Below are 14,812 nucleotides of genomic sequence, written 5' to 3' on the forward strand. Positions count from 1 at the left end.
TTATTATTATTATTATTATTATTATTATTATTATTATTATTATTATTATTAACCTTTATTTATAAATAAGTTTATTTATATATTTATATTTATAAGTTTATTTATATAAAAATATATTTAGAAAAGATGCTTGGATATTGGTTGTATAATAATTGTCTGTTATTTTCTCTTTTTTGTTTAGCTTGTTACCAAGGTGGGTATTCTAATTTATCACTAATTAAATATACTCACATATCAGGCAAGGTGGCTGAGTGCTACTTCTCATCCTACGGCTATGTATGGCTTCACAATATTGACTCACTGTAGAATTATTTTACGTGTACTGTACTAGTTTATGAGGCAGAAATGCACAGGAGTGAGAGTCTGCAGGAACTAGTAGTGGGATAGTGCCAACATGGTAAAGCAGGGATGGGCAACTTTTGTGTATCCCCAAATATGGTTAAAATATTACTTCTGTCATATTTGGTGTGCTTACTAGGGTTGATGAGAAAGATGAGGATGCTTTTATTTCTTTCCCACTTACCTATAAATAGCACTTATACTTGTTTGCATTTAAAATTGTTTGGCTGGATAGTCCCTTAAATGTATGAATTTGTGTTTTCTTCCAGACCTATTTTTCTGTGTCACCAATTACTTTATTTTGCATGCTAGGAAGACGGGAATGCCCAGTGTATCCCACTGAGTTGGTATTTGCCTTGGATGTCTCCCAAGACACCACACCCCAGCTATTTCAACGTATGAAAAAGATTGTGATAGAGGTTGTGAACAACATCAAAATCCGGGAAAGCAACTGCCCAGTTGGAGCCAGGGTGGCTGTCGTATCCTACAGCTCTGAAACCCACCATCTCATCCGCTTCTCAGATTTCCACAGCAAGAGTCAGTTGCTTCGAAAACTCGGTGCTCTTTCTTATCAGAGATCAGCAAATAAAGGTGACCTTGGTGGGTCTATGAGATATGTTGCCAGAAATATCTTCAAGAGAGTTCTCCCAGGTGCTAATGTGAGGAAGGTTGCTGTGTTTTTCAGCAACGATCTGTCTGTTAATCCAGATTCTATTAGCACAGCAGTTCTGGAATTCAGTGCGTTGGATCTTGTCCTGGCAGTTATCACTTTTAATAACATCACTGAGGTCAATCATGCTTTGACGGTGAGGAGAAGTATTATCTTTTATTTATTTCACATTAAGCAATTGTGTTTTGTTCTATATTAACAAGATCCATACATTTGTTTTTAATAATAATAATAATAATTTGTTTTATTTATATACCGCTATTCCAAAGATCATAGCGGTGAACAGCAAGTAAGCTAATTAGCAAGTAAGCTAATTTACTCATTTTAGCGACCTCGGAAGGATGCAAGCCTGAGTCGAGCTTGGGCCCTTTTGCTGGTCTTGAACTCGCAACCTTGTGGTTTTGAGTGAATGGCTGCAGTACAGGCATTTAACCACTGCGCCACCAGGGCTTTTCTCCCTCAGAGTCTCAGAATCAATAGGTAGAGGATAGATTTTAAAATGCAGGTTATAAACTCACCTCTATGTTTTTATCACACACAGTCTTTATCATGCCTGCAGGTGACAAAAAATGTGCTTGAGAAAGTAAAAGCACAAGCCCTTTGCAGAATATGCACTATAGTGTGTATGTATTACTTGAGTGGATATGGAAGTTGGATGGGATCTACTGTGAATTTCACTCCACTATATTTTTTCAAGTAACTTTGTGAGATGACCACTATGTAATATTCTGTATGCTGCTACCTCTCTGTTTGGGGAGGAGAAGGAGATGATGATGATGATGATGATGATGCATTTATATCTTGTCTTTTCTCCAAAACTGAGACTGAAGGAGGTTCATGTTGATAACATTTAGTCAGTCAGATTTGGCTATGGAAGGACATCTTAATCAGAGCCTGGAAAGATTACCATTTTGCACTACACTTCTCAGAATATTCCAGCCGACAGGGGAGATTCTAGAACTTCTAATTCAAAAATGTAACTTTTCCAAGCTCTGAACCGGTCAGAATTAAGATGATGCTTCCTGCCCTAATTCTGGTGACTTATGGACCAAAAAAATGGGGGGAGGATAATGCTTGAATGCATTATGAAATGCAGTTTTCAATACCACCTTCATCAATAGCTAGAATATACTTTTCAGTGCCTCTGAAAATGTTGAAAACCTTTCCCCCAGCTTACAAACAGGATTACAAACATGTAGGCCACCTCAGTTCACTACTGTTTATGAGACATGGCATACCAAACGCATATCAAAGAGTAATTCCCTGAACTCATTGCTTTAGAATTCAAGAGATAGAATGGGAATTATTTCCAGGAAAAGCATGTGTTGGTGTTCCATTGGGAGAAAGACATCTCACTACCTTCCTAAGGACTGCCTAATGTGGATCTCTGAAGGATTAGAGTGGGATGATGTGTCATCACATCTGGACTGCATGGAGTATGCCCTGGATTTAAATTTAAATGATTTCTCTTAATTATGGAAGAACATGTGAATGTGTATGCAGAACTTGAAAAAGTTACCATTCAGACAACAACTCCCAGAGTCATGCTATGAATGGATTCTGGGAGTGGCAATCTTAAAAAAAAGTAACTTTTCAAAGCTCTGGATAGATGTGAACATACACACAACCACTCAGAAAGAGAGAAAGATTGTATATGTGTGTGTGAGAGAAAGTCTATGAAGGTATCAGTGTCTCTTGCCTACTATCTAAAGTCTTTCCCCCATCCATTTTTATTTCTAGATTGATGATTCCGAACACTTTCAAGTCATTACCATTCCCAGCAAGGAAAACTATACCCCATTTTTACATAGACTGCAACTATGTACTCTATGCTACGGTATGAAGCTTAATTTCCTTACAATTAAACTTGGCAGGAAACAACTATATACTATATTATTGAGCCTGACAGAAGTTGGCAGAAGTCTCTGGGGTTATTTAACAATTTGCTACTGGTGTGCCTGCTCTGTTCTTTACTACCAGTGAGTACCTTAATAAGGTGACTTTCCCTTCAAATTGTATATTTTGGTCTTCATTTACCGGGAGGTTTTCTGTCATCATCGACTAAGCTCCAGTATTTTAAAGAGACATAGGCATATGTCATTCCCCATTTCTGCCAAAAGACAGATGTTTGGGGATCAGTAGTGTCATCACACTTTAGGAGTCACCTGGTGTGGTTGTCATGCCCACATTGATAGATGGTAGGCAAAAACAAAACAAAACAAAAAACGCACCCTAAGAAAAGGGAAGAAAATATCCATGTAGCCCAAAATTGACCACCAAATTCCCAAACAAAACTAATAATAATAATAAATAAAATTTTTATTTATATGCCGCCCTTCCTCCGATCAGGGCGGCTCACAACATAATTAAAATACAAACAGTTCCAATAAAAACATATTTAAAACAACCCAACAGTAAAGCCCCAAAGCCCAACCTCTTGGCCACGAAAGAGAGGAGGGAGGCCCACAGGATATTTACTCGGGGAATGCCTGTTGGAATAGGAAGGTTTTGAGGTCCTTCCTAAATTGGGCCAGGGTGGTGGACGAGCGGAGCTCTGTGGGCAGCGCATTCCAAAGGGCTGGGGCAGCTATGGAGAACGACCTCCGAGTAGTGGAGGCCAACCTAGCCCTAGGCACCTTCAGTAGCTGCTGCCCAGACGTTCTGAGAGTGCGAGGCGGAATGTATGGGGAGAGGCGGTCCTTTAGGTATCCTGGGCCCAAGCCATTTAGGGCTTTATAGGTAATTACCAACACCTTATATTGAGCTCGGAAGCGAATGGGCAGCCAATGAAGATCTTTTAAAACTGGTGTTATATGGCTGGTCCTGGACGCACCAGTGACCAGCCGGGCTGCCATATTTTGCACTATTTGCAGCTTCCGAGTTTGATATAAGGGTTGCCCCATGTAGAGTACGTTGCAGAAATCCAGTCTCGAAGTTACCAGAGCATGTACAACAGTTTCTAGGTCCCTCTGGGCCAGGTATGGGCGCAGCTGGCGAATCAGCCTAAGCTGATAACAAGTGCTCTTGACCGTCGCATTCACCTGAGCAGTCAGGTGAAGCGACGAGTCAAGAAGCACCCCCAGACTGCGCACGGAGTCCTTCACAGGGAGCGTGACCCCGTTCAGGACAGGTGGAACCACCGCCATTCCTGGACCAGGGGAACCTATCACTAGTACCTCCGTTTTCTCTGGATTCAATTTGAGTCGGTTTTCCCTCATCCAGCCCATTACTGACTCCAGACAGGCCACGAGAGGAGAGACGCCATCCCCAGTCACTGCATCAGTCGGAGACATAGAGAAAATAATTTGGGTGTCATCAGCGTACTGATAACCCCGCGCCCCATGTCTCCGGATGATCTCTCCCAGTGGTTTCATGTAAATGTTAAATAGCATGGGTGGCCCCTTGAGGGACCCCAGTTTTAAGGGGCCTCTCATCAGAGCACACGTCTCCCAGCTGCACCATCTGGGACCTCCCCGAGAGGTAGGAACGGAACCACTGGAGCACAGTGCCCCCGATTCCCACCTCTGCGAGGCGCCCCAGAAGGATACCATGGTCTATGGTATCGAAAGCCGCTGAGATGTCCAAGAGCACCAACAGGGACACGCTTCCCCTGTCGATGCCCAGACGGAGATCATCGACCAAGGCGACCATGGCCGTCTCAACCCCGTAACCCGCCCGGAAGCCAGTTTGAAATGGGTCCAGATAATCCGTTTCATCCAAGACCGCCTGAAGCTGGATCGCAACCGCCCTCTCGATCACCTTTCCCAAAAATGGTAGCAGCGAAACAGGCCGATAATTATTATGTACCAGGGGGTCAAGGGAGGGCTTTTTTAGGATCGGTCTTACTATGGCCAATTTAAGATCCGATGGAAATAGCCCATCCCTTAAAGATGTATTAATTATCCGGCGTAACAAAGATGTTACCGCCGGCCTCCCCTGGGCCGCTAACCACGAGGGACAGGGATCAAGAGAGCAGGTTGTTTTCCGAACACTTCCGAGGATCTTGTCCACATCCTCGGTACTCACCAACTCAAACTGATCCAGTTTAACATAGTCCACGGAGGCTCTGGACACTTCTACCCTAGGTTCTGCTAAAGTGTCGGCGTTCAGACCTTCGCTTATACGAGAGGTTTTATCCGCAAAAAAGTCGTTAAACAAGTCACAGCAGGCCTTAGAAGGTTCAAGGATCTGGTTCAGGGCGGGAGGGAGCTGAGTTAGCTCCCTGACCACCCTGAACAACTCTGCCGGACGCGACTCAGCGGACGCAATACGAGCACCATAGAACGAATTCTTTGTTGCTCGTATTGCCTCTCCATAGTCCTCTAACAGTTGGTCTAGGAGAGCCTTGTCGTCTAAGCAAAGGTGTTTCCGCCAACGGTACTCTAGCCGTCGCAGAACCCGCTTCCTCGCCCGGAGATCTTCCGTATACCAGGGCTTACGTTTGGAAGCAGGCCTGAGAGGGCGCTTGGGAGCGATCCTGTGTATAGCCCTGGAAAGGCCGGTATTCCAGATACCGGTGAGGGCATCAACAGAGTCGCCGTCATTTCCAACCGTGAGCCCCTCTAAGGCTTCTCGGAACCTCTCAGGTTCCATCAGCCTTCGAGGGTGGACCATCCTAACTGGTCCACCACCCCCGGGGGGGATCTGGGTAGAGGCCTTGATTTTCACCTCTACCAGGAAATGATCCGTCCATGACAGGGGGGAAACATTAACTATTTCCACCCACGGATTCTCCGCATCCGAACAGAAGACCAAATCGAGAGTATTACCCGCACAATGCGTGGGACCCTGTATCAGCTGGGACAGGCCCATGGCTGCCATGGTCTCCATGAATTCCCGAGCCGCACCGGATGGAACATGGCTGGCCGTGAGGGAGATGTTGAAGTCGCCCAGGACAAGAAGCCTGGGCGTCTCCAACATCAGCTCAGCGACCAGCTGTGTCAGCTCGTTAAGGGAGTCCGCTAATGCACGGGGTGGCCGATACACTAACAGAATCCCTAGACTGTCCCTAGCCTTTAGGGTCAGGTAAATACACTCGATATAGGAGGTCTGTCGGATGTGGTTCCTGGTGAGGGACACGGTGTTCCTATGTACCAAGGCCACACCCCCCCCCCGCCCACCTAACCTGCGCTGGTCCTTCACCGAGAACCCAGCTGGCAGGGCCTGAGCCCACACAGCATCCCCTTCAGGCCCCAGCCAGGTCTCGGTAATGCAAACCAGGTCGCACTTCGAGTCCTCCAGTAGATCCTGGAGGATGTGGGTCTTATTGTTAACCGACCTGGCATTGCACAGGAGCAGCGACAGGGTTTGTGGCACAGTTGGAGTGACCCTCAGGTCCTTCAGGCTGGGAGGGGGACAGGAAGGCGAGATAGATATGATGCATCGATCACGCCTTCCCCTGGAACGCAAGTCCCTTCTCCCACCGCCATACCTCCCCCTGCCCCACACAACCTCGATCGGAGCTCTGCCCGCCGAGGTGTTATCCCCGGCCCATCTAGAAGCAGATGGGTAGACCAAGCATCTGGAGTTAAAGAGGATACAACTGGGGCACAACAGGCTTAAACAAGCCCCCCCTCCCACATCTGTGGTGTGGCATTCTGTGCCATGACATGCTATTTCTTACTGTCCTCCTTTTTTTTCTGGTGCTGGCAAACACAGCTTCTCCAATGGGCACAGTACTGGCTTCTCCGGAGCTGAAATATATTGGTCATTTAGTAAGTGAATTGCTTGTGTCAGATCCATATGCATGGTTCTGTCATGATGATATGATGGTAAGATGACATGGTGATATATCATTATGATAGATGTTGGTTTATGGAGAAGGGAATAGGAATCCTGTGGGAAGCCAAGCTTGGGAAACAACAGGAGGGGGGAAATGGTCAGAGGTGAGAGAGATTTGTGGTTTTATGACCCTGTTGTTCCTGCAAGTGGATCAGGGCTGTAAACCAGGGATTCTTTCCTTCCTTAAGTGTGATTGAATGATAATGCAGGAAAGGAAAGGGGAAATGTAAAAGGGGGAACATCCAGATCAAAGGCTTGGGATCATAGCTGGGGAGGCAGGCTGGATGATGGGAACTCTTAAGTATGATCCAGGGGGAAGAAATTTCAGTTCCAACACAAACCTAGACAGAGGAACCTCTGTCTCAATCCCTAGAATAAAATCTTTTGTTTAAATCACACTAAGCTGTTCTCTTGGTTATTGGGAACTGAGTCCACTGATCCTGACAACTATTCCCATGATTTAAGTAAACAGAGATTGGCTCATTCAAACCAATTGGATATAAAGTCAAATGATTGGCTAGATGGTGTCTCCATATGACTTACAAATCTGTATTTCGCTATTGGATGCATTGGTTCAAGCCAGTAATGACAATGGAGATGTGGTCAGATATCCTGTATATTCAGAAAAGAGCAAAATAATACATTTTTAGCACTGAAATTGGATTGGGGCTATGGCACAGCAGAAAAGTAGTCTCAACTTTCCCACACATATTTCCCAATGTAAATCATATACCCCAACAGTCCAGTTAGAGAAAACATACAGGGTATCTAAACTGGGGTTGCAGAGGACAGAAAGAAAGATTATTATGAGACAGACAGAGAAAGTGCGGGAAAGACCACATGGAGAAGAGACAGCTGTAAAATATTAAGATAAAAAGTTTAGGAATGGTGCAGGAAGAGAAAATAGGGTTTAGTTGGGGAAAAAAAGTCTTAAAAGTAATGTTCTGACCTCAGAATAAAAAAAAAAATCCTGCAAATACAAATTGGGACATTCTAGGCAGTGAGCAAGTGGCCATGATTTTGGGATGTTATAATCCAAAAAATTACCTTTTCCAAGTCCCGGGTGAGAGAGAGAGAGCGCTCATAATTGATTGAGAAAAAGTAGCAAGGAAGTTAAATGGTGTGTCAAAAACACTTGGCATTGTTGAAATATGGATGCGGATTTATGGATTCAATAATTATGTAAAAGCACCTTTTCTGAAGCATCCCCAATTAGTAAGAGACATCAGTTGTGCGTCCCTGGGCTAACTAGTCAGAGATTTCAAGAAACTTTACTTCTTTTGGAGAATTATAGAGTGCTCTGTTCATTACACTTTCCTTATGAAAAAGTACCCTGATTGGCAGAGAAACCCACCACATGAGGGACCCAAGTTGATATGACCAAGCAATGATCCACTTGCCATGGACATGATGCCCGAGATCACAGAACACAGAGACCTCCTTATAGAACAGGAATGGCCCATATAAATGACCTATCCAACAATTCTGCCAGCTAAAAGGACCTTCTATCACAGTATGTAAAGAGATCTTGTAGCACCTTTGAGACTCTGAAAGCTCATGCCATCAACCTCTTTCTTTAGTTATTCTCAAAGGTGCTAAAGATCTCTCTACATATTGATTCTACAGACTAACACGGCTATATCTTGAATTCTACTTCTATCACCGTGCTGTACAATCAATACTACATTGTTTTATAAAAGTATGACAAGCTTCTCTACTGCTGTCTTACCAGCAAAATAACTTAGTGTAACCATTGTTTTTCATTAAACTATATAAAGTTTGAAGCAAATTTAATGTGGAAACATCATAATAAGCAAACCCATGGGTCAGATTGTAGAATGCAAACCATGTGATGGAAGCTGTGAGCCAATTTCAGGGGAAACAATTTTGCTTTGAAACATAGCCTTGTCAGACCTTGAGTGCAAGACAGAATCAACCCAGGAAACACTGTTCTGTTGTTAATAAATAGATCCCAAAATTTCTCTTCATTTCCAGATAAATGTAAACCAAATGCTGCTTGTGAACATACCAGAAAAGAACACCCACCGTGGGCATATGTGGATATTGCTTTCATTTTGGATAGCTCATGGAAAATGAATCCCAGTGAATTTGCGAAGCTGAGGACCTTCTTAAGCAGAGTACTTGACAATTTTGAGGTGTCCTCTGAGCCTGTCATTTCTTTGGTAGGTGACAGGGTGGCTATAGTGAGCCATGCTCTACCATCTTTCCAACCCCAAACACAGAAAAATCCAGTAAAGAAAGAGTTTGACTTAATGACTTATAGTGAGACACAGTTGATGAAGAAGCATATCCAGGAATCACTTCAGCATCTGGGTGGAGATCCTGCTGTTGGCCATGCCATCCAGTGGACTCTTAACCACATTTTCTCATCAACTCCCAGCCTCAGGAAACACAAGGCTATTGTAGTTATATCTGCTGGGGAGACAAGCTCCTGGGATAAAGAATTATTAAAGAAAGTGTCTCTCAGAGCCAAGTGCCAAGGCTATGCCCTGCTGGTACTTTCTTTGGGACCTACCTACAATAGCACTGAACTTGAGGAGCTGGCAAGTTTACCTTTGGAGCAGCACTTAATTCAGCTTGGCAGAACCCACAAGCCTGAATTGGATTATGCACTTCAGTTCCTGAAAGCATTCCTACGCTTCCTTCGGAGTAAGTATTTGATACATGGCCTTAAAATAACTGAGATGAGGCAAGACTCTTTCTACCTCATGTTTAAAAACAGATTATAGTCGCCCCTCCTAACATGAAAATCTGAGATCCATGCCCTTGAATATATGCACAGGGTTGACTGCCGTTATTTGCAATGGCACGTATGCACAAGGGCATGCTCCATTCAATCCAAGCATCTAGAACCAGAGAGAGCGCAGTAAACATTTCAAGCCTATGGGGCTTGAATAAGCATGAGCCTCTGTTTTCACGTGGAGGGGGGTCCAGAACGGATCCCCCACGAAAACAGAGGGCCAACTGTATTATGAATATCACATTTGTTTTCACTACTTTAGTAGACTTTTGGGGGCTTGTCTTCCACATGTTCTTTCTGTTATTTGAAAACAAAGTGAAACCCTTGTTTTCAGTGCTGAAACTCCATGATGAGGCCATATGGGCAGCCTTTCAGAGATCTTTGGTTCTAGAATTTGGAAAATGTTTGGATTACAACTTCCCAAATGCCCCACTGGCTATGCTGGATGTGTGTGTGTGTGTGTGTGTGTGTGTGTGTGTGTGTGTGTGTGTAAATCTGAGAATTGTAAACCCCAAGAGAAATGTTTACTGAGCTCTCTCTGGTTCTAGATGCTTGGATTATGGATGGCACAAGCAGGGCACACTAACACTAGGCAGCCTAATGACACAATCCCACTATTTCTCTCAAGCATACAAGGTTTATTCATCCCTTGTTATTATACTGTCATTGCAGGATCCAGCCTAGTCCCGGGTAGCACTAAGAGTGGATTCTATACTCTTTATTTCATTGAGGACTATAAAGTTATTCCTGTACATGAATGGATGGTACTAGGGCATAGTGTGGTAGCCTAGTTGTATGGTCCCAGGGGATCATGGTGGACCAACCATATCTATATTCACTAAAGATAGAAGCAGAATAACATTCCCGAGTGACCAAGTGTGCTGCACGCATCTTCCTTACAATTTCCAGAAGCTAACATATTTTTATGGGCTCTGGAAAGGGCAGGAAAGCCTCCATGTTGGCCAGTGAGTGGGACTGGAGAAAGCCAAGTCAAGGTTTCATTCTGGTCCAGTTCTTGATTGTATAAACCAGGCTTCAGTTCTCAGAAAGTAGGAACCAAAAATAATAAAATTCCTGATGCAAACGCCCTACATGAAAAGTTGAGTGCTCTTTATTTCCCTGCCTCAATTTCTTTTCAGCAGTTGTTCACAAAAAACAGGTTTCCCCTCTAACCTGAGCACGTCTTTCCCCCCTCCGCTTTAACAAATGGAGTACTTTCCCACTACTATTGAAAAACTGCCTCCCCACAAGGCTGCCTTCAAGTATATATTTAATTCAGAATTTTCTGTATCAATGAAGGCTAGAGCTGGGTCAGAAAGGCACAGGTTTAACATTTTAATGAAGTTCTTGAACTTATAACACAATCTGCATAACAAAAGCACTTGTGGGGGGGGGAGGTGCACATTTGAAAAATGCATGCCAAATCTTCTTTAACAAAGAGAAAACATAAATATGCATTTGGAAATGTGTGTCCATTTTGAGAACTGCACATGGAAATATGTATGAGATATGTATGTATGCACTGTACTGTAAATACAGTTGGGGGAAGAGGCTCATGCTCTGATGTGTTACTGAGCTGGAATGCCTTGGCCCTGGAAAACAAGAATCTCAATGAAACGGAACTTGACAAATTTGTCCAATTATAATAAACAATGAGCTCACAGTAACTTCCTTGCATTCACAGAGAACATCTATTCCTAGTTTTCCCTCTTCCCTCCAAGCAGCTAAAACAGATATTAAACCCTAAAACAGTTCACTAATAACATGGGAAAATGCACTTTTCATTTTAAAGAAATCATCATATTAATATTTATTTTTCAATACATGTCTGGGTAATACTAAAGAAAACATCCCTCTTATTCAGATTCTTCCTGCTTTCTATCCCTTTTCAAACTCACATATCAGTTTCCAACATTGTGCTTGAGCAAAGCAAAGCTAACCAGCACCTGAAGCATTAGAATACCAAATCTTTATCATTGTTTTCTCTGCTCTTTTTTCCACAACAGATGGAATCAACAGCTACCCACCAGCAGAACTCAGAACAAAATGTAACAAGATCAACATTCAGAAAACCAGATACACTCCAAGGAGCCTTAGTCTCATGTAAGCTCAGCCTTTTATTCATAAAAATAGTATTAACCTATTAGTCCAGTTTCAAAAATAGAGGACATTTTATCAATGGTATCACCTAGTGCTGGAATTCATGGTGTCAACTTCTTAGTGACCTCCTCCTTTACCACATCACACAGAATCCTTACTAATGGTTTTCGTACTAATATTACTCATAAATTGTAATTTCTGTGTGTCACTGAATATAATGGCAATAGTTGTGACAAAAAAAAAAAAAACTCACAAAATTATTATTTATTAAATTACAATATCACATGTACAGTCTAAATGTATTTCCATGCACATTGTTTCATGTGGTTAAAATTTGCTAAGAGGTGATGTTTTTAATGAACATTTTAAAAGAAGAAAAAATAAATTTACTTTTAAAAAATAATAATTTTAAATCAAATTTAATATTAAAAAAAATCTGGGGCCTCTCCTTTCTCTTCCCACTGGAGCCTTGCCCCTCTTACACCATCTCTTGAACATTTTGAAGGGTCATGGGAGAACACTACTTCCAGTTTCTGCCAAAAGGCAGATATTTGGAGAGCAGTGATGCCACATGTCATAGGGTGTCACCTGATGTGACCCACACATTATGGCGCTCCTGCATTTTATACAACTCAAAATTTGGCACATGTGCTTTGTACATCTGCCTTGAAATAGAAATGAAGACATTCTGTATCTAATGATTTTGACTGTGATTCTAGGGGTCCATTCCCACTATGATTTAAACCGATTTTCTGATTGGTTTATATGTGCCTTGTTCACACTGGAAGCAATTTCAGACACAACCTCGATCAGTTGGACTCATGGAGAATTGAGGCAAAACAAAGCAAATGCAAAAGAATCGCTCTTTTTGAAGACAGATCTTTTGGTGGTTCTTTTGGAAAGAATCTATTTGCAGGCATGTTCAACAAATTATACCGAGCATGCATTTTGTAGCAGCACAAATCTAGTGGGAATGACAATTGTGTCAAAAAAGACACAAATGCATGGAATAATGAATTAACTTGCTTCCATAGTTGGAACTATGCATCAGTATGAATTGATTTAGCAACCTCGTGTCAATGCAACTTGCAAACCGGTTTAAATGCAAGTGGGAATGAGCTCTAGATCAGCTACTTACAAGTAGCTACATAGTTATGTAGCTAAGTAGTGTCCCCTGGCCCACCTCCTCAACCCAGATTTATCAGGTGGTAACTGCTGCAAGCAACAGAGGTCTGTTCTTCTGTTGACTGAGTTGCAGAAGACTGATGTTTCCACCTTCCTCTCATGACTGATGTCTAATGTAACAGAATTCTGATCCCTCTCAAAATTCCCTCTCCCACTAGAAATTGTTCACAGGAGGGGAATAGGTACATGAGTCAGTTGTGTTCTGATCAACAGGGCAACAGACCCTTTTCTCTCACCACAGCTGCTGTCAACTAAGAAGCAAAACAGACGGTGGGTAAGACAAGGCTCTGTGCTGCCCCTTTGCTCGCTGGATCAGGGCTGCAGCAACTGCATGCCGCAGTCCATATTTGGAGTATTTCTGGGCCAAAAAGAAGTGGCAAAATGCTGCTTCTTTTTGACCTGGAAAAAGGGCAACCCTGCCACCACTGTGCTGCTCTTCCCCATTCTTCAGCACAGTGTGTCTAAAGCTGCACCAAAGAAACATCGTGATGCCACCTGCTGTCTGGTTGGGCGGGCGGCATGACGCTGCTTGGGGGGGTGAAGTCAGGATGGGCAGTGTGCGGTCACCATGCCTCCACTCCATCCCGGCACTGGCCCTTTTGGCCAGTCTATACAGCCCCATTGTCTGGATTGGGGAACTTTCATGATCCCTATGTATTCTCTATTCTATTGAATATATAGGGATCCTGAATACAAATCAACCAAAATACATAACTGTACATTACGCATATGTAACTGCAAGCATGAATTCCAATCAATGTATTTAATATTCAGATTTTATATTCTTCAACTCAACCAATTTATACTAAATTCACAAAATTATTTAGTATGTCTCATGTTAGTATGGCCTGATTGAAATGTCTTCACGATCATTTTGAAGTAAATTGAGGAAACGAATCAGATGATGCCAATCATGTGTGAAAGACTGCCGCATTAAATGAGTGAAAAAGCAATCTAAATCCAGTTGTCCTTTTGGTGGGATTATTGTGACTCAATGTTTTTTAATCCTTTCAAAACTTCACCTCCAAATTTTCTTTTAATTTTTTTCAGATGATTAGTAGTGGACATTATAATCCTGGTATGAAAAAAGGAGAAACTTTACTTGTCATTGATCAGAAGGCACTGAGGATTTTAATTTTTTTAACAAAACAACAACAAGATGCTGTTCCTAGTTGCATCTGGCTGTGTCAATTTCTCTTTCAAAAGTTTTCAGAGCGTATCTGCTGAATTCCTGGGAATCACAAGAGCTACCAAGATGTGGCACAGGAAATCCATGGAGTAGGTCTCATCCTTTCTCTCTTTTTAAAGAAATACATGTGTATATTAATTTAACAAAACCATAACATCTGATGGAAAACGTCTGGGGAGACATACTTTGTCCAGCCTTGCTCTGCACACTTGCCTGAAAGAACCTAGGCACATACTGTTTCTATATGCATATGTATTTCAGACATTCTTCGAATGTGTGAAAGGAACTGCAATTATGAGAAGATTTTAGAAGATCTGAGTGTGAGCAAGTATGATCTGATTTCCCCTACTTACTTTCAGACTGAGTAGTGCTTGTGCTGAATGCTGACTTTTACGTACCCTAATACTGACCATGACACTGTATAGCATAATGCCGTTAACAGTGGTGTAAAGTCCCTACTCCAGGGATGAGCATCTTGTAGCCCTTCAGATGACAAATTCTCTATCATCTCTCATCACTGGCTATGCTGGGTTGGTTTCATGGGAACTGCAGTCCACCAGCTTCTTGAGAGCTGCTTACACTCAGCAAAAATGAGCAAAGCTGCCTGTCGTATATTGCTTACTATGCACTTTACAAGGTTGAACTTTATTTTTAAAACAAACAAGCCTCGTTTTAATATTGTTTCTCATTTTAAAGTATTGTGTTGACATATATGTGGCTTGGCTTGATTTCTGCTGAAATCCTGCTAGGATTGTTTAATAAGATGATGTAAAAATATTCAGTTCTA

General features: G+C 42.5%; 1 protein-coding gene across 1 annotated transcript in view; it reads left to right on the forward strand.

Moving 5' to 3' along the window:
- Nucleotides 1-11,658, forward strand: part of LOC121935668 (collagen alpha-6(VI) chain-like) — a 60,613-nt gene extending 48,955 nt beyond the window's left edge. The window contains exons 31-35 of the mRNA XM_042477441.1: nucleotides 182-193; nucleotides 652-1,145; nucleotides 2,750-2,846; nucleotides 8,786-9,460; nucleotides 11,558-11,658. Coding sequence (XP_042333375.1) covers nucleotides 182-193; nucleotides 652-1,145; nucleotides 2,750-2,846; nucleotides 8,786-9,460; nucleotides 11,558-11,658 — 1,379 coding nt within the window. The remainder of the gene's footprint in view (nucleotides 1-181; nucleotides 194-651; nucleotides 1,146-2,749; nucleotides 2,847-8,785; nucleotides 9,461-11,557) is intronic.
- The last annotated feature ends 3,154 nt before the right edge of the window (nucleotides 11,659-14,812 follow it).

The sequence above is a fragment of the Sceloporus undulatus genome, chromosome 6, assembly GCF_019175285.1.
Source record: "Sceloporus undulatus isolate JIND9_A2432 ecotype Alabama chromosome 6, SceUnd_v1.1, whole genome shotgun sequence".
NCBI classification, from domain to species: Eukaryota; Metazoa; Chordata; class Lepidosauria; order Squamata; family Phrynosomatidae; genus Sceloporus; species Sceloporus undulatus.